This window comes from Urocitellus parryii, chromosome 11 (genome assembly GCF_045843805.1).
Source record: "Urocitellus parryii isolate mUroPar1 chromosome 11, mUroPar1.hap1, whole genome shotgun sequence".
Classification (NCBI taxonomy): domain Eukaryota; kingdom Metazoa; phylum Chordata; class Mammalia; order Rodentia; family Sciuridae; genus Urocitellus; species Urocitellus parryii.
The window spans coordinates 104414968-104441483 of record NC_135541.1 but is presented as its reverse complement, the minus strand read 5'-3'; the positions used below and the strand labels follow the sequence as shown (position 1 = coordinate 104441483).

The window sequence follows — 26516 nt, the reverse complement described above, 5'->3', positions numbered from 1 at the left end:
AGAGATGAGAAGTTGGGACACCACGTCACCCAAGGGTGTGTCTTCTAGAGCTGGCCAAAACTTGGTGTGTGGGAACCTTCAGGTAGGGGCCAATCTCCTGGAAGCAGGAGAATGGCAGTGTTTCCAATGTTTGGTTCAGGATCTAAGCTCTGTTGGGACACACCTGGTTCTGCCTCTCCCTTTGAGCTCATGCATAGGTGCCAGGACCTTCAGGCTCTGGCAGTCCAACAGAGGGGACCACCCTTCCTGACTAAGCTGGGCATAAATCCCAAGTGTTTGACATTTACTTGGATACAGTTCCAAGAGCTATACCCCTCAGGAAAAATACCCACTACCCAGGTTTTAAATTTTTTTATTTAAATTTTTGGCACTGGGGATTGAACTGAGGGGCACTGAGCTACATCCCCAGTCCCCCCCCCCTTTTTTTAAATTTTGAGACCATCTAAATTGCTAAGGTTGGCCTCAGAACTTGTGATCCTCCCATCTCAGCTTCCTGAGTCACTGGATTATAGGTATGCACCACCATGCCCAGCTCCACTATCCATTTGTCTCCACTAGCTGGGGACAAATGCCCAGGTACATTATGAAGGATCCAGTCTAGCTCTGGATGACTTTGAGAAAGTATGCTCACAATCAATCTCAAAACCTCTAATTTATTATTTATTTTCAAATTAGATAATCCATTCTCCCTCCAGGCTGAGTTTCAGGGGCTGGGAGTGTGGAGGCAGAGCCATCACATTCCTCTTCAGCAAAAATGAATCACGTACCCCAACCCCCATCCCCAACCCAGGAATATTTACCCATGTTTATATAACCATGGCAACAGTCTTTATTCTCTCACTTAAACCCTTTTTTAAAAAAAGAAAAAAAAAAAAAGAAAGAAACAGTGAAAGGCAGCTCTTTTAACCACTTTGCCATATGTTCTGCCAAAGAAGAACTACCTCTTTAGAAACAAGGTGAGAGGGAGAGACCCTCATACACCCCTGGGGTAATATTGGCCTTCTTAGGGATTGCAATGACCCAGCATCATGAAAGGACTTCAGAGCCAACAGACATTGTCTTCCAAAGTCCTGTGGGAACTATACAGCAATATAAGTATCTCTGACTTGTCTGGGACCTCTCTTTTAAGCTCTGTACCGAGATAGGTTATCAATTATTTTTCTTTCCAACTTCTTTACCTTCTTTACGCTGGAACGTGGGCTGCCTTTGCTAACAATATAGTCTTCTTCTGTATCATGGGCTAAATATCCCTCTTGTCCTGACAGATGGTTGTCAGAAGAGAGTTTTGTAAGGAGTATGAAGTATTAGATTCACATAGGTTTAAATTATAAGTGAAGGAAACTGAGGCCCTCAAAAAAGGACAGCCTGGGCACAAGGCACTGTGTTGTCAAAACTATAGAAGATCTAACTACCCAGTTTTAGGTTCTTTCCAAGAGATCGGCCTGCTTCTCTTGGGGTTTTAACTACAACCAGCTTCCTAACTTCTAAGAGGATTCAGGCCCAAATGGTTTCAAGTATGGAGAAAACCAGAGCTAACTTGACTCTAAAGACCATTTCAGTGACATTTCAGTGTCTATGCTGGAGGCTGGAGATCAAAGTGAGCAAAGCAAGGCCCTGCAGATTGGGGAACCCTTTTGAGTAAGGGTCCCTGCATGGATTAGATTTCAACTACAAAAGTTCTCCTTTCTATTCCAGAGTATTAAATTCCAGAATTTGTGCCATTGGACCAGAAACCATAGCTGTGTCCCTGGAAATGACCCACTCTGAACACCCTGTGGATCACAAGGAAAGTGATCCCTTGGAAAATTTTTGCTCACAACTACAAGGAAGCCCAAGGGCCTAGGGCCGATGCTGCTCTGCCTTCTGTGGCAGATTCAAGACCTGACCGGAGAGCAAAGGAAAGTGATTTTAGGCTCCTCCAGCGGGCACTGGAAATGCCCAATCAGATTTGCAATTCCATTCTGCTGCCATCTCGTTTTCTGACAGCCAGCTTCCAGAGCAGTAACAGCGAAGAGAGTGAGCAGAGCAGAGCGCAGGCGCTTGGGTTCCAGAGACGCAGGTTTTGGACCTGGTTCTGCCCCTCTTGCTCTGTTTTTCTCCACCTTTTTTCAATTGTTAGCAGAAGTGACACAGAGGCAAATGACCTGCAGCGCCTGAGTTCTCTCTTCACACCTTCCCTCGCTCCCTCGCGTACTTAGCGCTTCTGTCCCGTGCGGAGTCCAAATATCCTGCCAGAGGCAAACTTCCCCCGTTAATTACTTCGAAGCAATAGGCCGCTAATTGTCTTAATTACTCTCAGGCTCTGTACACCGTGCCGGTGGGCCCGGAGGGTTTTTGCCGTGCCTCGGTAGGGGAACAATGTCAGCCCTGTCGAGTGCTAGGGTCTACGTGGAGAGTCTCGGGTTCCGCTGGGAGGAGCGCCCTGTCACCCCTCTGGAGCCGGTCCGCGTCAACCCCATACCCGAGGGTCAGGTTGGACTTCGCACGCCTCAGGTGCCCAGGGGCCTGTCGACTAGAACTGGAGCGTCTTGGAATTTCTCCTCCCTTCCCCAACCTTACAAAGGCCGTCACTGGGGGAAGGCCTGTTTCCCTATCCACCTTCTTGAAAGCAGACCCCGTAGACCCGGATGCGGTGGCTCATGTCAACTCCAGTACCTCCACCTCAGTCGGGTCCCAGTCCCACTATCCCCGTTTTTATGTTTTCATTAAAAATCACTTTCTGAAGTTAACACATTTAATTTTTTTTCTTTTTACCCGTTATCTTCCCTTCTCCCTCCGTCCTCCGTTATAAGTTCTTGAAAGCAGAGACTTAGCCTGTCTTACTCAGTATCCCCAGACCCACAACCTTGCCGGGAGCACAGCCCTCTCCATTACTTCGTGTTAAATAAGAGAATGGACCGAGCGGCGGCCAGTCGGCTCTGCAGGTGAGGAGTGGGCTGAGCGGACCCTATACTAGGAGAGACAAAAGTGGAGCCATACTCTCAGGGTCCTCTTCGGAAAGAAGAGATTCTGAGGGATGTCTGGGAGGGGTTGGGGTGTTTTTCTCCGATTGGAATTTGGATAAGGTTACCTCACTGTGGCACTTTTGTCCCTTACTGAGACAGCTACTCAATTTCCCACCCATAAAACTGCGCACTCCCTTTATAACCAAATAGGGCGTCGCGTGTTTTGTTGGGGACGTTGGCACAGCCTGGGGTTACGATGTCTCCTGCCACGATGGCCAGGACCAGGTGACACCCACCTGTACCCACTGACCCCGGCACACATTAGGGGTTCAGCTCTTGCGCTGCGGCCTAGCCCGCGCCTCACCCCACCACCCTGGGGGCCGCTCTTCTCATTGGCCGAAGACATTCCCCCTGAGTTCTCATTGGCTGCCGCACTTTTCCCTCCTCCCCGAGCCCCGGCCGCGCGCAGCGAGCAGCGGGGTAAGCTGCTCCAAGTCCCAGCGTTGGAGGAGAGGATCTGCTCCCCATTGCAAGAGGCGCGGAGCTCAGGGGCGAAGAAACGCCGAGCGCGCGGTTTTCACAGGGGTCGGTGTTCCTGCTTGGGAACTCTCGTAGAGTCTTGCCGGCAAATGGGCGCTTAAGGAAGGAGAGCGGGGAAATGGACTGCTATTTGCGTCGCCTCAAACAGGAGCTGGTAAGATCAGGAGCTGTCGCTGGGGGCAAGGAGGGCTTCTCTGCTCTGATGGGTACCTGGCCCTTGCCTGGGTCCGGGGAGCCAGGACGTGCCCAGGCGCGTGCCAGGGCAATCAAGGCCAGACAGGAGATGAGGGGTCGAGGACTGGCAGGCAGAAGGTAGGGCCTGTCTTCAGAGGAAAGGGCCACAAGAAAACTTACGGGAAAGATTTGCGATGAGACAAGAAGTGACTGAGAGCAACCGACCAGGTTAAAATGTGACATGGGGAGAAAAAACAAGGGAGAAAAACGGATACTGCTAGTTGGGCAGACGGAGTGAGTGAGGCTCTGGCTCCGCCGACCCCGAAGGCGCGGGAGCGACAGGCCCAGGCAGCTGGACGCCAGCGCCTAGGTGCTAGGGCTGCGCTGTGCCTGGAGCACTCGGACAGGCGGGGACGGAAGGGTGCGCGAACCGGATCCCCGCCCCGGGTAGGAGGTCACCTGGGACCGCTCGCTCGAGGGGAGCTGACGCCGCCCCGAGCCCCTAACTCTGCCTGGCTTGGCAGAGCTGGCGCGGCTGCGGGGGTAGGCTTGGCGGGCTGTCTGCCTGGGCTTGTCTGCCAGCAGGGAGGGGGCTGGCAGCTGTAATGACGGGGGAGGGCCTGCAAGGGAGGAGGGGCGCCGCCTGGCAGTTAGCGAGCGGGAGTTGCCCGGGCCCCGCCAGATGTCAGGTCTGGACTTGGGGAGTGTGCAGGGAGCGTGCGGAGACCCGGGGTGCTGGGGCTGGGAGAAGCAGCTTAGTCTGGAGGGGCGGGGGGTGAATCACCCAACTAGGGGCGTTGATTGCTAAAGCTATGTTAGGGAGGCCAGGTTGATTCTCAGTGACTTCACCTACCACCCACTCCCACCCCCTCCGCCACACATACCTTCTACCTTTATTATTCCTTCAACCACCAGAATTCAGGCATTTACACCCAGAATGGCCTGCCCTTCACTTCTTCTAGCAGGCTCCCTGTGGTGTCTTTGCTTGGACCTCTGTGTGTCTCTTTTAGTCTGTCTCTTTTGGTGTTGACTCTTTTGTCTTATTTTGCTCCCCTCCTCTTCTTACTGTTCAGAGCCAGGGGCACCCAGGTGCACAATGGCAGACCTGTATCCAGAAAATGCCAGCTTATGGCTCTCCAGATTTCCTGACAACCTTCCCACTTCTGCCTACAAAGGGCTAAGTCTTCCTGCTTGGGAGGGAACTTGGCAGTGTATTAAGAACAGCCTTGGTGGTGGTGGTGGCAGCGATGGTTGGGGGGCGGGGGGGGGGGGAGGGGGTCAGGGGAATTGAACTTGAAGGAGCAGGTGTTCTCATTGATACTTCCTGACCAAGTTGCCCTGACACTCTTTCTGCCTGCCTTCTCAGATTGATGATCTTTTTTTGTGCTGACACTCAGATGTGAAAGTTCCTAGCCCAGAGCAGAGTATTCATTCTGATCTTGTGAACCTATACTAGTTCCCTCACTAGTTTTTTCGCACATTACTACCAGTTTAGGAGGGTGGTCCTAGCCCACACATACACAATTTTCATATTCCCTGTTCATATGTCCAGAACCAGAAAGGGAGGTCAAGATCATCACAGATAATGTCTGGGGTCCAAGGCCCATGCCAAGAAAAGAATCTAATAGAATCCTCTTTGTGCTTGGAATCAGAGACTATACCACCCACACCAGGATCTGCCTTAATGGAGGGTTTGTGGGTGTTCCTGGCATGGGCTTGAATTTTAAAATCCTACTGATTTGCATATTTTCCAGCACCCTAGGTGGGAGGTGGTGAGGGGAGGAAGACAGTCTGTGGATGCCAGGAGAATTAAAAAAAAAAAAAAAAGACTCTGAACTGAGCCGAACTCCAGATCTTGATTTGCACCCTCTCCTGCCAAGGCCTTGAGCCCCCAGTGCCTGGGAGAAGGAAGGGGAGAGGCTGAAGTCACCCAGCTCCCCATCAGCTTTTATTTGGCCCTTTGTCTGAGCAGCTCCAGCCTTTGACTCTCTTGGAAAGGAAGCCAAATTCCTGGCCTGGGGCCCAGAATGACACTCAGATGGGAGAGCTCTGCACCCCACCCCCCATGGTGCTCCACCCCTCCCTGATGCCAGCCTGCTTGTAAAGGAGACAGAGCAGAGTGACAAGGCACAGATACTTGAGTCTCACTCCCTGACATCTCAGTTTAAGTAGCAAGGGTCAAATCTTAGTGCCTCAGTATCACCAATGGGAAAAACCGGGAGCTGAGTTAGTCCAAGGTCAGCCCTTTGGCTGCCTTCTTCTAAGGTCTGGAGGGACTGAATTCCATGCAGCTTGACTGTGGCTAGGTTAGGGACTTATTGGCTGCAATGGGGTGGGAAATGCATAAGTTGACTTACATCACAAGCTGGAAACTCTTGCCCTGCAGATGGGTCACCCAAGGGAGGCTCTCCCTTGCCTCCCAGGAGGACTGTGCATTGCCTGGATCTCCCCAGTTGGTTTGTGACCAGGAATGTCCTCTTGCAGTAAAACTGTTCAACTTCCACATTCATTTATTTCACTAATTATTTCACTCCAAGATCATAAGTCCTGGAGACACTGTGGGATAAACCTGCTGCAAAAAGAAACATTAACCGGGCATGACATTATCTTTTTCTAGTAGATTCTGTGCTCCCCTCCTACATCTTGGCCCTATCTTTGCCCCAGAAAATCTAGATAATACAATCTAGATTTTCAGTAGCACAAATTTCCAATTCACTGAAGCAGAAAATTTGCATTGTAACAAGTGAGCACTGGGGGTGGGGGGCTGAGAATTCGGGGATCCTGGCTCAATTAAGTTGATGGCTAGAGAACTGGCCCTTCCTCCCTGCCTGGAAGGGGGGAGGGTCAAGTTTCAGGGATGAAATGTGCCTGGAGAAGTAGTAGCAGCTGACACACTTCTTCATTAAGCTGAGGGAATTGGGGCTGCAAAGACCCAGCAGGGAGCACATCTCTTCCCCCTTCCAGCCGCCAAAGAGGGGCCCTGCCTGAGCACAAGGCCTTGGGACCAGCTGTTCCTTACACATAGCTCCCAGTGGACTTCCAACAAATGGGGGAGATGCAGACACACAGAGGAAGCAAATGTAAGCTGCTCACAGGGCATTCCTGTGGGTTCAGATCAATGTGGAACAAACAGAATGCACAAAGGCTGAATGATCAGGCCAGGCTGGGAAAGGCTACCTAGAGGAGGGGGAGGTTGGAGGAGGCCATCTTCTGGAATGTCCACCCTGGTTGAGACATGGGGAAGCAGCAGAGGGACTTCTTTCAGGTGAGAAAGTCCTCCTAGGGCACCCTCCTTTCCCCAGAAGGCAATTCTTTAGTCTCTAGTGGCTACAAGTTCAGAAGTTTCTGGTGTAAGGTTAAGGACCAGGACCTAAAGGCAATATGAGGAGAAAAGAAGGGAAGGGAGGAGTTACAGTAGGAGCAGCTTTCAGCTCTTGGAACAAAAGAGCAAATTTCCCGAAATTGTTGGAAAAGGATCTCATTTTGCAGTGTGCTTGATCTTTAAAGATAGGGATAAGAGGACTTTTGGACCAGTTAGACTGGGGTTAGTTGGAAGAACATGGAGCATAGGATTTGAAGTCAGGCCAACTTGAACTCAAATCCTGACTCTGTGTGACCATGGAATATTACTTAACCTCTCTGAACTTTAGTCTTCTTATCTTTAAAATGGGCTTTTAAAAATACCTACCTTGGGCTGGGGTTTTGGCTGAGTGGTAGAGTACTTGCCTGGCATGTGTGAGGCCCTGAGTTTGATCCTCAGCACTGCATATAAATAAATAGATAGATAGATAGATAGATAGATAGATAGATAAGCAAGCAAGCAAGCAAGCAAATAAAATAAAGGTCCATTGACAACTTTAAAAAAAGATTTTAAAAAACTACCTTATACAGCTACTATGAAGATTAAATAGCAGAATATTAAAGTACTTCCCCAACTGTATGCCCTCAGCACATAGCACAGAACCCTATGTGTTACAGGCACTTAGTAAACTCTTGATGTTGGGTTGATCAGACTGGTTTGAGTTAGAGACATTCACAGAACATTTTTATTGAGCTTGTATACATTTCAGGCACTAACCAGGCACTAATGTTATGATTACAAATATAAACAGATCCTGTCTTCAGACAACCTACAATTTAATAGAAAAGATAATACCATATGTTGTTGTTAACCTGGATATACCAGGCGTATCATATGTTGTTATTTAATTGCTAAAGCAACACTAAGAAGCTGTATTTTCATTATTCCTATTTTTAAAATGAGAAAATAGACATGAGGAGGCTAAGTGACTTGTCCAGAGCTGATAAGTGTTGCAGTTGGATTCATACCTGGTCGGGCTGACTGCAGAGCTTACATTCCTAGCCCACAACACATATATGCACATCTCTAGTGCAGGTACATGAGGGTCCATGCCATTTAAGGGGCACTGTGCTCTAAGAAGGGAGAAGTGACCTCCAACTGAGAGATCAGGGACAGTTTCCTGTCATGGGAGAGGCAGCATGTGAGCCACAGTTGGAGGGATGGGTAGAGATGGGCACAGGAGAAATACAACATTCCAGGCAGACAGTGAGACAGACAGAAGGTGCAGAGGCAGAAGTAGCGTGGATGTGCCAGCTTGGCTGGAACAAAAGGCGTGTGCAAAGAAGGAGTAGGCAACAGGATTGAAAGAAACTTGACCATTATGCTATGGAGTCTGACCTTTTCTATGTGCACTGGAGGTTGGCATGGCCAGAGATATGTCCTAGGACCTAGAGGTGGTATGGAGTAGAGGGTAGGGAGGGCAGAAAATGAGGCAGGAGGGTGAATGAGGATGTTAATATAAGAGTCCAGGCAAGCGGGCGCGGTGGCAGGCACCTGTAATCCCAGTGACTTGGATTGCTGAGGCAGGAGGAGTGCAAGTTCAAAGCCAGCCTCAGGAAGTTAGCAAGGCCCTGTCTTTAAATATAATATAAAAAATGACTGGGGATATGTCTCAGTGGTTAAGCATCTCAAAACAAAACAAAAGCCCTGGGTATGAAGGCCTGAAATAGGAAGGAGGAAATCTCACAGGCTGCAGGGGAGAGGAGCTAAGCTGGTCAGAGGGAGAAGGCTTGCTGAGACTGAGAGGCAAGCCCTGGAGGAGGCAACTTGGGCCCTTCTCTCCATCTGTCTGCCTCTTGCCTGAGCATGTGACTCCCAGGAGATGGTTCAGTTGGGAAAGAGGGCTCATCATTTCACATCCCTCACTTCCTCCTTTCTTTACTCTCCTCCCTCCTGCAGCTCTTGGCACAGTTTCCATGTTACCTTCCTGTTGAGAGTCCCAGCCAAGAGCCAAGAAGGTCCCTATTCACTGAGCTGGAGAATGGGCCACTTGGCAAAAATGGGGCTTTTCCCATTTCCGGCCCTGAGCCTCCTCCTAGCTTCCCCAGCGGCTGAAAGGATCTGTGTGGGGATCTTGTGAGTAATGGGGGTGGGGAAGTGAGGCAGGGCATACTGCCAGGTTCATGGGCAAAGCCGAGCCTGTGTCAAAGGATTCCGGCTGAGCTGGGAGAGGGCGTGAGATGGATGGATGGAGGGCACAGCTGCAGGATCAGTCAGGGGCCCAGGGCAGGGCTTGGGAAGGGAGCCGAGGATGCTGGCATCTCTTCTTCCATCCCCACTCCTCCCACACCACAAAGTGCCCAGAGAGTGCCAGGAGGGAGGCTGCTGTCTACCGACAGCTGACCCTAGACTCCCGCTCTGGGCTCAGGATGGTGGGATCTGACTTCCTAAAATGGCGTCTTCTCCTTCAGCCCCAGGCAGGCAGTTCCTCTTTCCTCTTTGGGTGACCCAAGGAAGAGGAGCCTTCAGTGGGAAGGAAGTGAACTGGTGCCACAGTCTGGCTGGGCACAACTAACCGAGCCGCCACGAAGCACTTGTAGGTTCAAAACAGCAACTCTATTGCCGAACTCCACCAGCACTCCACACCCTTTCCACCTCTCACCCCTTCCACCAGGCTCAGCTTGCACACTCCCTGGGAACCCAGGAGAACTCCAGGGGAACTCCAAAGTAGCCCGGGGCAGCTGACAGTAAAGGTCAAATATACAATTGAATACACAGCTTAACATAACCATCATCATCTCAATGGCTCGCTGGTGTCACCTCTCAACCACTCCCTTCTGGCAAAATGCCATGCATCATCCTGACTCAGCTGTGGCCCTCAACAAACTGGGTCTTGGAGTACCTGGTGGATGGTTTCATGCTCTTCTTCCTCCTCTGGAGGCAACTGTCCTTTGCGCTTCCTGCTGACTAGCCTGGGTTCTTCTCACATGTATTCCGTGAGGCCCACTGGACAGGGATTATGATGGCATGAAAGTTCATTGGCCCAGAGGAAGGGTTTGGACTTGGGGTCTCAGTCCCCAGGACTTCCAAGTTTAGAACAGTGTTTTCCCTGGGGGTGATCAAGACGGCAGGCATATATATTTGTGGCTAGGATCCGTTGATGGCGAGTCACACATTTCATATAACTTCCATTATAAATACATTTATTTGCATAAGTAGACTTAAAACAATTTTTAACTAGGAGTCTGGATCATGTAGAGATATGGTGAAAATAATGAAGAGGGCCTGGCCAAGAATATTGGGGCAACACTGAGGGAGATGATCTGAGAGACTCCCTAGTTTCCTCGTCCATCCAGGGGGGAGGCGACCTCCACCTGCCTAGCCAGCCTCCCGGCCAAAGGAGCTCAGGCAATACAGAGAAAAAGGGCCTGTGCCATATACATGGGAGGGGTTATCATTCACAGATTCAGGACTGAAACACAAAAGCTTGGTGAATTTGCCCAAAGAAGGTGGTCAGCTAGGGACAGATCACCCACCAGACTGCAGTGGGGGCTCTCACCAAACCAGGACGGGGCAGCAGCCATGCAGCTCTAACACAGAGCCTGCCAGGGGCTGGTGTCAACCACTCCCAGAGAGACGAAAGTTTGATGGGCAGAAAATGTTTAGGACGAAACTGAGTCCCAGAAGATTTGGGGGTGGGAAATGGTGAGGACTGATGCAGAGGCAAGGGTGGGGGTGAGACCACCTTTTAGGGCATTTTTCAGAAGGGATTCCCATGATTTTCACTGGGATCTGCTTATTAAGGGCTTTGCATCTGATGGTGGATAGTGCTCTGTCTGTCTTTCTCTCTCTCTCTCTCTCTCTCTCTCTCTCTCTCTCTCTCTCTATCTCTGTGTCTAGGGATGAGACTAAGAGAAGTGGCGTTAGATCACTTTCCATTCAAACTAATCAGGACCAATCAGACTTCTCCAGCTGACCACTGAGAGCACGTTGGTATGATCTGGTCCCTGTCCTGAGGAACAATAGAAGGCACTGAGACTAGGAGGTCAGAGAGGAACTCAGCAGCCTCTAGCCTATTCATTCCTGGGTCCCCGGAGCTGGCTCCACTCCTTCATTCCCCACACCACATGCTGCCTTTTCTCCCTCTTCCATCCTGAGGCAAGAGAAGCCCTGGGACCCAAGAAGGTCCCACGCTCTGGGTGAAGAGAGCAGCTTGGCCTCTGGCTCTTCCTCTGTGGGTGACATCATCCCCTTGGGGTTGGTGGGAAAGGCTGTTCTGCTGGCTCCCCTCGTGGTCAAGACCCAGCAGATGCTCCTGCTCCCACTGCCCTGGCCTCCCTGTTTCCCACACTCACTTCCTCCTTCTGTTCTCATCCCTCTCACAGCTGCCTTCTTGACGGTCAGTGCTGCACCCCGCCTGTGGCCCGGCTCACTGAGGTCAGCATGAGAGTGGGCAGGAGGATGCTGAGGCTTCCCTTTCCCTCCCTTCCTCACCCCCCCCCCCCCCCGCGTGGGGCAGGGCTGGGAGGGGAAGGGACAGGACAAGAGATTTGTTTCCACTTAATGAGACCAGATACGATGGATGGAATCCTCCCATTACCTTGTGTTGGGTTTCACTGAGGAAGAAGTGTTCTGCAAGTACAGGAAGTCTTAACAGCCATTGTTCCTCTGATGCTTTATGTGTGTCATGCAGAGATACCCATGACTTCATTGAATTTGCACAATAGCTGTACAAGGCAGGAATTTCTTCCCATTTAAAAAAAATATTTATTTTTCGTTATAACAATATCTTTATTTTTTATTTCCATACAGTGCTGAGGATCGAACCCAGTGCCTTATGCATGGTAGGCAGGCGCTCTACCTCTGAGCCACAACCCCAGCCCTCCCATTTTAAAGATGGAGAAACTGAAAACAGAATTTTAATAACCTGCCCAAACAATACAGCTACTATGTGTCAGAGCTAGGATTTGAACCCTGTTCCTTTGGTCTCCAGAACCCAAGATCTTAACTAATAGAGAATATTATTTTCCATACAGGCACAATTTCAGCCCTTGTTTACTTAAATGGAGCCTCTGTTTTATGGGCAGCTCTGAATTCATGCATACCCACATACCCACACATTCGTTTTCACTGGAAAACTGCACAAAATGTCAGCATTATTTCTTATGGATTTTTCCACCCTGGAAGAGACTGAATGGGGTCATTTCATTCCTCCCACTGCCTCTGACCTGGACTGTGTTTTGCCTTCTGGAAGGAAGCCTGCCAGCTCAGACTCCTTGCCGCTTGGTGAAATGAAACCTTGGGCAACGGCTCTCTCTCCCTGAGCCGCAGTTGACTGCCTGAAGGATGCAAGCAGTTTGGAGGGTGATCTGGGGAAGCCAGTGGTACTCAACATACGGTTTGTGAGTATGCAGCAAGTGCCAGGAGCCAGCTAGGTTCCAGGGTGACATAAGGATGTGTAGGTCTTAGTCTTCCCTCAAGCAATAGATGCTCAACAACTATTTCATGAGCAACTGAGGATTTAAACTTATGGAGGACATAGGATCAGTGCTTCAGTAGCAGGTCTTGAGGTAAGAGCTTCTTAAGGTCACAAAGAGGCACTCACAGGAGCCTGCTGCATATTCTTAAGGGGAAGGGATTTGCCTGAGTTTGAAAATCCTGCTGTGGGACCAAATTGGATTTGAGTCTTTGGGCCATGATAAGCCACCAAGTCAGTGATGGGAGGTCAGGAAGACCTGGCCAGGCCCTGGTCCTCTGGTGGCTGGGAGGCCTTCTCCAAGGCTTCTGCAGATTTCCAGGGCATAGAAGGGAAGCTTTGAACCATCTGGGGGAGGAGGACTTCAAATAGTGCATGATTAAGTTGGACAGGAGCAGGGTGGTTGAAAGGAGAAGCTAAAAATGACTGAGGTTCCAGGTGGGGGTGACAGGAACATGGGTTAGAGAGTGGGGAGGGGTAGGGAAGTCAGAGGGAGAAGCAGTTGCCAGGAAAGAACCATGCTTAGTTTGGGGCTTAGCGTCTCCTCCTGCTGTACTCTGGTTCTTCCCAGATGCAGCTGAGTGCCTCTGAAAGGAAGGTAGAAGCAAAGAGGTCAGGGCAAGGTCCGCTAATAGCAAGCACACACCATGGGCTCTGTGTCTCTGGCTGCTGCCGTCTAAATGGCATGTCCTCGCCCAAGCAAATCCCTGGGGGCCCTGGGTCCTCAAACCACCGTTTCTAGCCCTGTTTTAGGAAGGTGTACAAAATGTGGGCAATTCCCACACCCCAGCGAAACTCTCCTTGACCTCTGAGGAAGCCAGTCCTCCACTATCCCTTAGTGCTGGATCCTCCCTCCCCAGCAAGGCCAGGTTGGCAGGAACAGCTTCTACCCAGAGGCCTCAGGTCAGCTGCCAGCCCAGCCCAGCCCTGCAGAGCCTCTCTGCCTGCCCTTCCACCCCCGCCCCCTCCCCCTGGGCTTAGCTCTGAGCATTAAGACAAGACTGGAAGGTAAGATGATCCCTGGGTCTCTGGGGGGCTTCAGAAACAGATGGTCAACGTACTAGAGGCCTGATGTTTGTAACTTGATCAGGATCTGGGGCGGGAGCTGGCAGGACCCAGGCAGCTTGGGCCCAGGGGCTGGGAATCTTGTGAATGTTATCAGCTGGAGCCTCTCCCCCACAACCTTCAAATGCAGCCCTTACCCAAGGCAATCTCTTGGCCTGTCCAGATGGTACCTGGGACTGCAGCCTAAGAATCCACAAAAGAGCTGGAAGAACTAACTCAGGATCCCCATTCTGGCTTGGCCAGGGCATCGGAGCCTATGGGGCTGAGAAGGCAGGAAGAGCACTTGAGCCAAGTCTGAGGGCAGCTGAAATAGGACAGGTGTTTGGGAGGGAGAGCTGGGCCAGGGTTCCCAGCAAACAGGAATCTCCTGGCCTCTTAACCTCTCTCCTGACCAGTTGGATGTGAAGAGCAATTCAAGAAACCTGGGTCTACCCTTTATCTTAATGTCCCTTATCAATTCCTCTCCATAGCCCTATAGAGGACAGAGCAGCCTTAAAGCCCAGCTCCACTGCCCATCCATCTGCAGGGGTTTAGTAGTCAAGACTACAGCGTTTGGAGTTTGAGTCTGGGTTTGAGTCCCAGCTCTGTGAGCTGTGTGCACTACAGTTTATTCATTCACTAAAGCAAGAACAGTAAGAGCAACCTCACAGGGTTCATGTAAGTAAGATTAAATGAGATGATGCCATTTCAATTACACAGTAAATGCTCACAAATTGATATTGTGACCATCAGCACCCAGGAAGAAGAGGACACAGGCACAAAAGAGGACAAGGGTGGCTCCCACAACTTTGTGCACCCTTAAAGTGATCTTAGCTCTATCTCTCACTATCTAATCTTGGGCACGTTACTTATGTGCCTCGGTTTCCTCACCTGTCAGAGGGGAACAATAATGGTCACTACCTCACAGGGTAGTTGGAGAGATTAAATAAATTAATTTATATATGTGTGTGTGTGTGTGTGTGTGTGTGTGTGTGTGTGTGAGAGAGAGATATAAGGTCGGGGACACACCCATATCTATTCATATGCATAAGCACACACATACAGATGGCCCTTGGTTTAACAATTTTTGAACTTAACCATAGTGTGAAAGGGTGTCCATAAAATCATTTTCTTTGTCACGTGTTTAGCACATTACATGATATTCAATACTTTATTATAAAATAGGCTTTGTGTTAGATGGTTTTTCCCAACTGTGGGCCGATGTAAGAGTTCTAAATATGTTTAAGGTAGGCAAGGCTAAGCTGTGATGTTTGGTAGGTTAGGTGTCTTAATGCATTTCAAGTTACAATGGGTCATCTGGTCATAACCCCATCATAAGCGGAGGAGTATCTGTATAGCTTTTAGGACAACTGCATCCCTTAGTTTTTTCATTGCCATGTATCTCGGTTCCCTTATCTGGCCTTAGCACTGTTAGAAGTCCTCCTCTTTCAGCACAGCGTGGCACTGTTCTAGGCTGTAGAGGTGGGGTCAGTGGCAGACTGGGATGATCCTGGAGAGTGTGTTTGGCGGGTGGCTGGTTCAGGGTCGTGCCGGGCAGTCCTCCCTCCTTCTCCCATGCTCACTGGCCCCGTGCTTTCCCTCTCCCCTGCAGATGTCCATGAAGGAGGTGGGTGATGGCTTACAGGATCAGATGAACTGCATGATGGGTGCTCTGCAAGAACTGAAACTCCTGCAGGTGCAGACAGCATTGGAACAATTGGAGATCTCTGGAGGGGATCCTGTCCCAGGCTTCCCAGAAAGCCCCCCGACCCAGTCTAAGCACCTTCACTGGGAGGGTGGCAGGGGTCCTGCCAGACCTGGATCCTGCTCCCCATCCAGCCAACCTTCTCCCGGCAGCAGCACCAAATTTCCATACCATAGGAGTATCTGCGTTAGGGATCTCGCCCCCTTGCCCAGGACACAGCTGCCCAAGCACCAAAGCTGTGCCCAGCAGGGGCCAGAGCAAGTGGAACCAGATGACTGGACCTCCACATTGATGTCGCGGGGCAGGAATCGGCAGCCTCTGGTGTTAGGGGACAATGTGTTTGCAGACCTGGTGGGCAACTGGCTAGACCTGCCAGAACTGGAGAAGGTCGGGGAGAAGGATGAGCCCGAGAGGGAAGAAGAGCACAAAGGAGACAAAGGCCGGCCTCGGGAGCTGGGCCACAAATTTGCCCTCACAGCAAACATCTTTAGGAAGTTTTTGCGCAGTGTGAGGCCCGACCGTGACCGGCTGCTGAAGGAGAAGCCAGGCTGGGTGACACCCATGGTCTCCGAGTCGAGAGCAGGACGTTCTCAGAAGGTCAAGAAGCGGAGCCATTCCAAGGGCTCTGGACGTTTCTTCTTCCCGAGTACAGGGGAGTCCAGACAAGGGGAGACTCCCCCGACGAGTAGCCCCAAGGCCATGGATCCCTCTCCCACGGGTTTTGATATTAACACAGCTGTTTGGGTCTGAACACCAGAGACCAAAAATTGGCTGAACCTCAAAGGTTGGGCCCCTAGGGAGGAGGGCGGGAGGGTGGTAAGGCCTTCAGAAGCCCAAATCCAAGTTCCTGTCCCCCAGAAAGGAGGGAGAAGCCAGAGTTCTCAGGCAGAGCTGACCAGAATGCGGCTGGGAGAGGCTGTCCCAGGGCTGGCTGGTGGAGGAGGTGAGTTCCTGGAGAGAATGTGGGTGTGTGTGGGGGGGGTCAGTTCAGGGGTTGGAGATGACAGTTGGGGAGGAGCAGGGGAGGAGACCAGAAAATCCCTCTGACACTCCTCCACTGCTCTCAAAGACCTCAGTGGAACATTATGCATGGAAAAGCTCACTGGGGCCGCAGGTGCCACAGAGACCCCCAGTAAAGACCTGTCTTTGGTGCCCCCAACTTTACATCTGTCTGCTTCCCCGGCTTGGCATTGCCGGAGGCAGAGATTGGGGGTCAGAGAAGAGGAAGGCAAATCCCCAGGCTAGCATTCCTGTTCCATGGATTTCAGCCCATACCTGGCTGAAGGAGGGCGGCGGATGAGGTGTGCCTTCCCTTAAGCGCAGGGAAGCAATGAAGGGACGTGCCACTGTGGACTGTGGACGCCCTTGGACATCAAGCTCTCTAGTCCCTGGTGCTCACAGGCAGGCAGGCATTTTACAGTGGTGAAGGCAGCCCACACGGGGGCTACCTCCCGTCCCAGAACACACTGTTGGGAGGTGAGCAGCCGGGCCACTGTGAGCTGGATTCACACACTGGCCCCTAACAGCGGTCTGTCGCCCACACCAACAGCCAGCTTCCTGCGCTGGACTCTTGGGGCAGAACAGGTAAATTCACCAGAGAAGCGAGGGCAAGCCCTGGAGAAATTTCCCCTCATTTAAAAAATTCTTAGTCCCACCTGAGGCCCCTTAGCTTCCGGCCCACCAGGGCCCTGGGTCTCCCTGCTCACACCCCAGAGTGAAGGTAACCGGAGAGTGAGGGTTCCAGACCTCGGTGCAGGGCTTTCTGAAAGCTGCTGGGGTAAGTGGCCCGTGGTGAGACGGCGCCTTGGCCCTCCCACCCCGGCAGGAACGCCTGCTGGCCGCAGGGGACAACGTGGGTCCCTCTCTGGGCTGAGCACACCCAGGAGGGAAAGCCCTCGTTCCCCTCTCCCCCTCCCCAAGGACCCACAGCTCAGCCTGATGGGGTGTGACAGCTGCAATTAGAGGCAAGACGCATTCCACCCTCAGAGCATTAAGAGCAAATTGGAGAAGAAAAACAACAAGAAAGGCTCTACTGCCAGCAGCCCGCAGCCCCAGGGGGCGGAGATGGAGGGAGGGGCAGGGGCTCTGCAGTCGTGATTAAGGTCACCCTCAAGTGCCATTCAAATGGTCGATGGTTAGTTTTGGTGGGGTGAGCTATACCAGGACAGAGAGGCACTTGTTTTGAGCTCGAGCTGTTTACCAGGCAGTGTGCACATCTCTTTCAAGCTTTGAGTCACCCTAGAAAGAATGATCTTCCAGGTACAGCAATGAGGCTCTTAGTGAGATCATGCAAACTGCCCCGATCAGGCTGCTAGCAAAGGAAATGAACCAGCAATTGAACCAGAGGGTTATTTGGCTCCCAAACCCCTGTTCTTTCCACTCTACACCTTCATCTGCAGTTTGCCAACAGAGCTTCCACTTTCTGGGGAGCAGAGCCCACGCATCCTGTTGTCTCCCCAATAAAGTCTGATGTTACTCTGAAGGGAGGTTGGCTGTGGCTGCCTTTGGTACTGGTGGTTGATGTGTGTGTGTGGGGACAATGTGCACTGATTTGCTGATTCCTGAAAGGAGGGCCACCCAGCAAATTATTCAGGATGACACCAGCTCTGAGTCTGGTCTGATTCCATAGGAAACCAAGCCACCTCTTGGCTCTTCACCTGTGACTCTTCTGTTTTCATGGGCTAGTCATAGTAGTTGAGATCAACTGAGCAAAACTTGATGAATTCCACCCAGTGCCAGCTAGGAACCCAGAATAGCACCATGAAAAGGGCCCAGTGCTGACCTCCAGGGGATCCAGTGGAAAAGGAAGAGGCCAACTCCACCATCAATGAACCACAACAGATTCAAAGGACTGAAGACTCATTTTAACTTGGGCCAGAACAAAGCAACTAGGAAGTGACATCTGCTCCCAACATAATCCACAGGTGCCAGGCACCTTTGCCTTGTGCTATTTCCTTTTCACTATGTGCTGGATAGGAGTGCTGTTACTCTTATTTCACACGGATAGGCTCAGAGAAGTTAAACAACTCGTCAAGATCGCACAGCAGAAAAGCAGAGCTGGGATTCTAACAGTTCCCATTTACTTCCAATCTTGTGCCTTTTACCTTACCCTCCAAACTGTTCCAGAGGTAAATCAAGAACAAAACCTGTCCTCCCCACATGTAATGAATGGCTTGCCAACTGTGCGGTGGAGGAATTCTGCCTGGGTCTTGATGTCATGCCCCACCCACTTTCATGCTTTGCTAATCAAAGATTATGGTGATTCATTAACCCACCTATAATTTTTACTTTTCTGTCACCTTCTGGGCTCCTGCTACAACAATGATGAGAGTTGTTTCGCTGAGGCCAAGTGAAGAAATGAATGGGACTAATCCTAGGGCCTAAGCAATGCTGGAGATCATAGGGACCCTGGGCGGGGTGGACGGAGAGGAGATGGTGAAAGCCAGCAGAGAGAAACTGACAGCTTGATTCTGCCTCTGGGGCTCATTTTGTGGTTAATTAGGACATGCAAATGAACTGGAAGCTCATTTAATACCCTCCCTGGCATACAGCCCCACCCCACACCTGGCCCACTTCCCTGGCAGGTACAGGGGCTCCACTGGACCGGCATCTGCTCAGGGCTCCACCTGCTTCATGTGGCCCCGTGGCCAGAACCTGTACATGTTTTCTAACCTTAGTGGAACGAAAAGGGCCTTGCTGGGACTGGTGGGACCTGCTCCTTCTAATCTTTCTCTCTCCCTGAGGCACTTCCTCTGAACCTCTCCCCTCAGGGTGATCTCTGAACCCAAACTAAGGGAAGCCTGGTTCACTGATGCCCCCGTAGGTAGTGAACCATCTATCCTCACCACACCCAGCTACTCCCCCGAGGCTTGGGGAAGGGGCTCCTTGTCTTTTCCAAGCCACACCAGCATTTCCTGCAGGGCCCAAGGAAAAAGCAAGACCACAGTCTGTCTCCAGCTTCTCCAAAGCAGCTGTCAGTCTGCCTTAGGTGACCTCCCCACCCAGGCATTTAAGGCACCTGTACCAGCACCATGGTATGAGCCCTGGATTTGAAGTCGGAGAGATCCGTTTCTGTCACTGTGCACTTGAACACGTTGCTTGACTTCTCTGAGCCTGGTTTTCCTTATCCGTGGAACAGGGGTAAGGCAGGACTGCGGTGGGGTTTAGAGGACACAGTGCACCTGGGGGTCACACTCACTGCCTGAAACACACCTGAAACTCCACCAATACTGCACTGCCCATTCCCTAGGGCAGCACTGAGCATGTGACCCAAGGCGACATCAAAATAAAGAGTTTTCTTTGAGCCTTGGTCTCTTTGTTAAAAAATGTCTACTGACTCTCATGGCCTCACAGGATTGTGGCAAGGACTGGAGAAGGCCCAGGTGTGGACACGTTTTCGTACATGGTAGAAATATCACCCAGGTGGGCTATGACTCGCTAGTGGCACATTGGTACTGTCCTGGGGAGGAATGGTGTATGGGGCGCTGGGGTGCAGCAGCTGTCTGGGCCAAGTCGGGGAGAAGGTGTTGGCTGCCTGAGGCTTGACTTACCTATGGATACTGAGCCACCCCTGTACCCTGCTGTCCCTCATAGTCAACCTGGGACCTCAGTCGTCAGGGGGAGAGCACAATGAGTCAAGTTCTAATGGTTTCGAGGAGAGTCCAGCCCCCAGTCTGCTCTCTGCTCCCCAGGCCGCAGGTGCTGTGGCTGCGCTCCTGAGTCCTCTTCCCTCCTCTGTGAAGCCTGCCCCTCAGGAGAGGCTTGAGGCTCTGATGTGCTGGAGAGGCCTGGGCCAAGACCCCACACTGCAGTCATCCCCCTAGGACTCCTGATAGGGTGTCTCCTGCCTTACTCTCCCGCTCTGTCCAACCCTTAGAGTGGGAGGAAACCTCTCTCCCAGATTCCCTGATTTTGACAGGACTGACTTTCCTGCCATTCCCCAGAGACTCTCCTTCCCATCAGTCCTGACAGGTTCCTCCATTCACCACCTCCAAGCCCCCCGGATACACACCCACAACTTCAGGAACACGTGGGTGTGGCAAGCCTCACAGTGCAGTCAGCCTTCCCTATGTCCCCACAACAAACTTACATCCGTGTTCCCCTTTCTTCCCTGAACTCTCCCAATGCTGCTCAGAGCACTCCTGTGTTCCTGAGGACCATGCCTCTGAACAGAGTTAGGGCAATAATAACCCGATGACGGGTTATTACAATGACAATCACTTTATGCTTTCCTCTCCCTGCATCTCGCTCAGGCCTGGGTACAGGTGACAGGATCACTAACTGGATGAGGTTCTGGGTCCAATCCCTGACTGCCACTGCACGGAAGCCATCTATCCTCACTACAAGCTTCTGGCAATGTCCCTCGAGACCCTGGCCCCTGTCCAGGGATGTGGAACCAATGCCAAATACCATCTTCCACGGGCTGCCACCTCTGCTCTCGTGGGGTCCCAACCTGCTGCTTCCTGCTCTGAGTCTACCCCAATCCAAGACCTCCCCGCAAACCAGGCAAGCTGTCCTCATCCTCTGCCTTGCTCTCCCTCTGACCCACGGGCCCCTTCCTCACGGCCCCTTCCTCACCTCCCCAACAGGAGGCTATGGCCTGCAGCTGCCAGGAAGTGCTGCTCAAGGTCCAAAAGGATGCAGAGTGCAGGATCTGATTCCATCCTCTCTTCCACTCTGCCCCGGGGGTTAGAGGCCAGCCCTGCCCAGTGAGCCCCCAGCCTACCTACTCAGCCTTGTTTCCGGACACTCCTCATGGCCCACGCCAAGAAGGGTTGCTTTGAGTGCTCCAAGTTTGGATTTTCTCGTGTCACTATGACTTTGCATGCTGTCTCCTGAGGAATCCAATTGCCCCACAATCTCAGGCTGACTTTTATTTGTCTTTCACCACATAGTTTGAAGGCCATTGGTGAAACCCTCCTCACAGGCCTAAATTGTGCCTCTGACCAAACCATAGTATTTACTTTGTAAGTCACTTCTGTTTGCTGCTTCTCCTCGCTGGGCTGGGAGCAACTGCTCGTTCCTCATTTCTGCATCTTTAGCACTGAGCACAGGGCTCCCAAGGTGATCTCGACTCCCAGAGCAAGACGCAGGCCGGGCCCGGCTCTGGCTTCTGCTTCAGGAAGGCCAGCAGGCAAGGCTGTCTCCCAAGGCCTCTTTTCATTCTACTCCACAGCCCATTCCCCAGGAGAGGGCAGGCTGGGACATGGTGACCTCCGGGAACTTTGGTCCCCAGCCTCCCTCTCCAAGCTGTTGTGCACTTCCCTGTTCCCTGGCCTGCTCATCTGGTTTCTCAGGCCAATTCTATTTTAACGCAGGCTATCTGGGGAGCCTCAGTCCTCACCTCCCACTTACTCCCTATCTGCTGTCACTGGGCTGCCCTGAGCTGGGGTCCTTCAGAGCTATGCCTGCTCAGTCCCAAATGGATCCACCTGCCATCCCAGAGGTTACCTGTCTTCCAATGTTTCCCCTCTTGGGCTGACCCCTTTCCACTGGCCTTCCTGACCTGATCTTTCTCATTTCTTCTGCCAGTGTCTGATCCCAGACTTACCCTGCCCTGAGACCTTTTCTGACTTACTAGGCTAGGGCCCCACCCTACCAGGGACATTGAGTCTACTAGATTCTCCTCCCCTCATTGTGACTGTTGAGGGACAGGCAGGGCAATGGGGAAGGAAGTTGAGAGTTGGGTGTTGGTGCCTTCCACACCTCCAGTCCCACTTCTGGCCACACTCCAGACATTGTCTCCCAACCAGGAGCTGCGCTGCCAGCAAGGCAGCATGTGTACAGCCATTTGTGTAGAAATGGTGGGAAAGGGGAGGATATTAGGCAAATTTTTTTTTTAAAGTAACAGTTTATTCCAAGTGGGTAGGTACAGCAACTGAATCCCCTGCATCAACTCAGCTCCCTGAGCAGAGCAGTCAAGGCTAGTGTCATCCCAGACCACCTCAATGAACCAACTTCCTTACCCACCACTGGCCAGTGAGCTTGCTCATTATGGAGAGCTCGGGGCCAGACTGGTGTCTGGTGTTGGTGTTGGATCTCTGGGCTGAGGTTCTAAGCTTCTATTCAGATAAATCATTTATGGGGGCTGCGACTGTGGCTCAGTGGTAGAGCTCTTGCCTAGCATGTGTGAAGCACTGGGTTCGAGCTTCAGCACCACATAAAGATAAATAAATAAAGGTATTGTCCATCTACAACTAAAAAATAAAGATTTTTAAAAAATAAATCATTTATATACCAGAAAATAAGGGTTTAGCTTTGCATCAGTGTTTCCAAGGGCCTGAAGGACCCCAAAGCTTCTGGCATAGGCTTCAGGACCCTGGTGGGAGTGAAGGGATCCAATACCCTCTTTAAACTTCTCCATTAAATGTATCCCCTGCCCATGGAAGACAGGCAGGGGCTAGGCTCTGGTCCCACTATTCTAGTTCCTACATTTCAAACTGGGAAGTCTACATGCTTTGCATTCCCTTAATCCTGGTGGCTCCTTCAAATTCCCAACCCATCAAAGTGGAGAAAGACCTCAGTGATGCCTGCGGCTAGAATGGCAGGGGGCTACATGAATATGGCCTGTGCCCTTTCTCTCACCCCCAGGGGGTGGCCTGATGGGATCTGGTGGGAAAGTTTGCACCTACCCAACAGGGGTGGATTAAGGAAAAGAGCTCTCTTACTAAGTGTATGTGTGCGTGTACACACACACACACACACACACACTTTACAATTTTTTAAAAGATTTTGTCTGTATGGTCCGCCCAAGCATAGACTGCACATGGTATACAGTAGAAGCACAATAAATGTTTGCTGATAGGCCCGTAAGTCATGCCCTGTTTTGCTGTGTGGGCCCTATGACATTTAGCACAAAATTCGGAAAGGGTTGAGCTTAAAAAAAAATTCTTTGAAAACAACAGTTCAAAAGAGACACAGCACTGTTTAAAATGGAAAGGTTTATTAAGGATTTTCCTCAAGAGGAACAGCCAGTCTCTTGCTTCTTAAGAGAAGCAATTAGTGGGAAAATGTACATCACAACTTGGGCCCAGAACCACAGGAGGCCACTTCTTAACAAGCCCAAAGAATATGCTCCCCATCAATTCCCTTTTAAAGCTATTTATTTCAAAAAGCAAAATCCATGTTCCCTTCCTAGAAAACAGAACTAGGCACCCAGTCCAAAGCCTCCCACTGCTCTCAATTAGAATATTTAAGCAGGACAAGGCAATAAATGGACTACACATTCAACTAACCCAAGATAAAACTGCAGTAAGAAAAACCCATGATCAATGTAATATCTGTACTACATTTTCAGGAGTAACTTTCAATTTTGACTTTTTTCTTTTGCAGTACAGGGGATGGATCCAGGGTCTCACCATTCTGGGCAAATATTCTACCATCAAGTCACATCCCAGCTCTTTCAATTTTTTGTTTTGAGACACGGTCTTAATAAGGTGCTGAGGCTGGCCTCAAACTTGAGATCTTCCTGTTTCAGCCTCCTGAGTGGCTGGAATTACAGGACAATGCTACCAAGCCCAGTTTTAATATTCATACTTCTGGAGATTACACATGCTAATAGCTATGTGGTTTAGGCGGCTCACAATCATTTCTCTCACTGTAAGATGGGCTCTTTCCATATTTTGAAAGAGCACCCAAACCACTCTACCCTTTTAAATTTGGAGCTAATTCAGGTGGAGCTATTTTAACACATATTAAAACCTAAATAAGTATAAGACCCAAAGAGAAGGTTGTTTTATAAATTATTTTCCTCCTCCACATTACCTGACAATTTCTTTGCACTTTGGTTTCAAAAGACATATGATTTATAAGAGCTTCTAACAGCTTATTAGGATTGCTTAGAAAGGAAAATACCATGGTATTCCTTAATTCTTTCTGTCCCTTAGTCCCTAAAACTCAGGCATATGCTTGCTCACTCGCTTTCTCTCTCTCTCACCCCCCCCCCCAAACCACACCCCTGTGAGGAGAAAGACGCAAAATATCTTAAATTAGCTAGGTACAAAATGCAGAATGTTTTTATTATTATTCATATGTAAAGAATAACTACACACCAAGTCACCTGTTTTAATAAATTCTGTAATAAAATAAAGATATTTCCCCTAAATATTAAGTTTTCCAAGTACATTAACTTCAAAGAATTGACTGTTTCACTGAGGAGTGAAAGATGGCCATTGGTGGTGGCAGATCAAGGTACCAAACAGATATGAGTTCAGAGTTGAGGAAGAAGCGGGCAACACATCAACACCTGCATTTCTCTATTCTAGTTTTTGTTTTTTTTTTAATGGTGCTAGGGATTGAACCAAGGGCTTTGTGCTCATGAGGGAAGCACTCTACCAACTGAGCTATATCCCCAGCCCTGCATTTCTCCATTCTTGAGAGGGGACTCAAGTTCAGTAAGTTATTGTTATCCATATCTTGGATGAATTTGATTTGTGTATCTTTCCTGCCCAACTAGATTGTAAACTCTTGAGGGAGCCTAGATGACTCTGGGAGGAATGCAGTGTGTGTAGAAGAGATGGCTTGAATACTTGCAGGGCTTGTAGCAGTGTTACCAATACTGAAACTCCCCCTGGTGGAGGGAAAGATTATAGTTAGATTATGTATTCACTTAATTTCTAAACCTAGACTGGGAGCACTAATAAGCCATTAAAGTGGTTTGTTTTTAGTTGGAAAAAGAAAACTATTAAATGTGGCATCAAACCTTCTTTAAAATTATATGTTACTCATATAACCAAAGCTATTATACTTTAAATAGCCTCAAATACTAATATGGGTTCTTTCAGTTCCTAGATATTTATCACAGGAGACTTGTGTAATATCCTAGTCTATTGATTTTTCAGCTACAAAAATATATCTTTCCACTGGAACCAAGACTAAGGAGTTCACATAGGGACAATACAAAAACACACCCTTCTCATTTTCTCCCAGGATGCCTTTCTGGCTTGCTGGGCAACCACAGATTTTCTTGAGATTAACACTGCGCGTCTCTCGATTTCAGCTGGTCTTGCTCTGCTCACCAGTGTGCTAAAAAAGCACCTTTTCTTGGTAGTTCCACCTTTAAACCAAGTAGACTGTGTAAGATGTGACAGAGAATCCAACAACAATCATCTTTCTCCACTATTATTCTAAAGGAGAGGAAAGTGAGTTTATGCTACTTGTCAAGCCGACTGAAAGTTAAGTCTTATTTAATAATTTGTATTTAATGTAACAAATAATTAAACAACCTATGTAAAATAGAAAGTTCTCTGGTTTGCATGTTTTTCTATGAAAAAGTTTGAGAGGTGTGTAAAGTAGAACTTAAGAGGACTTAAATTAAGAGTATATCTCTAAGTTGGGAACACGCTCATCTGTGGTCCCAGCTATTTGGGAGGCTGAGGTGGTAGAATCACTTGAGTCCAGGAGTTTGAAGCCAGTATGGGCAACATAGTGAAACCACATTTCAAAAACAAAAAACAAAAACAAAGCAAACCTCACTGACCTGAACAAATTGGCCCTAATGTTTCACTGATTTTTAAAATTTATTATATATTTTTTTGCCCCTCAATCTCAATCACGGACATATGCATATTGGATCAGAAGAGGGAAGTGTTATTAGGCAACTAAGTTTATTAGAAACTCAAAAAAATACAATTTCCAATTTTTAAAAACAATATTTTTAACATTTTCTCAGGCTGGAAAGAACTTACATTTGAAAGCTGACTTTTAAATGTCAATTCAGTAACTAATGGGCTGACCACACTCCTGGAAAAAAAATCACAGCAAGGCATGAACATTGTTTCACACCTAGTTGCAATGAGACAGTATCTAGATCCCTGAGCAATGATTTAGACTTTCTAGGACTGATCTCCTCCTTGATATTCAGGGACAAGGCACAGGCTTCCTAAGCTTGTTTCTTTCCTTCTCCAGTACTTCACTGGCTAACAAGCTGTTGGCTCTCTTTCTTTATGGAGAACACATAAGCAACATCATCCTGGGTCCATGCCCTACTTAAGCCCCATCTTTTCTAAAAATGGAAATAATTGGGAAGGAAAAGAAAAGCACCACTATATAGCCAGCTAAAATTTTAACTTAGTAATCTTTTTCATATTACTACTACTATACTACTTCATATATAGTCAAAGCAAAAGTAATTAACACATTCTTTTTATGTGTTTTAACTTTCACTTACTTCTCTCAAAATCTTTAATCTATTATAAAGCAAGTTTGAAAGCTTTTACATAACACTTCATTGGTGGACCCACACCCAACAAATTAACAATGGCAAAAGGATTTCCTTAATAAAATTACAAGCTGTGGAAGATTTGAAATAGTAAAAGTTAAACCCTGATACAG

General features: G+C 49.6%; 1 protein-coding gene across 1 annotated transcript; it reads left to right on the top strand.

The window, feature by feature from the left end:
• Positions 1–3434: 3434 nt before the first annotated feature.
• Inka2 (inka box actin regulator 2) lies at positions 3435–19488 on the top strand. The gene is made up of 2 exons (XM_026394157.2): positions 3435–3639; positions 15093–19488. Exons 1-2 carry the CDS (start codon positions 3604–3606, stop codon positions 15933–15935), a joined length of 879 nt encoding a protein of 292 aa, XP_026249942.1. The 5' UTR covers positions 3435–3603; the 3' UTR covers positions 15936–19488.
• The last annotated feature ends 7028 nt before the right edge of the window (positions 19489–26516 follow it).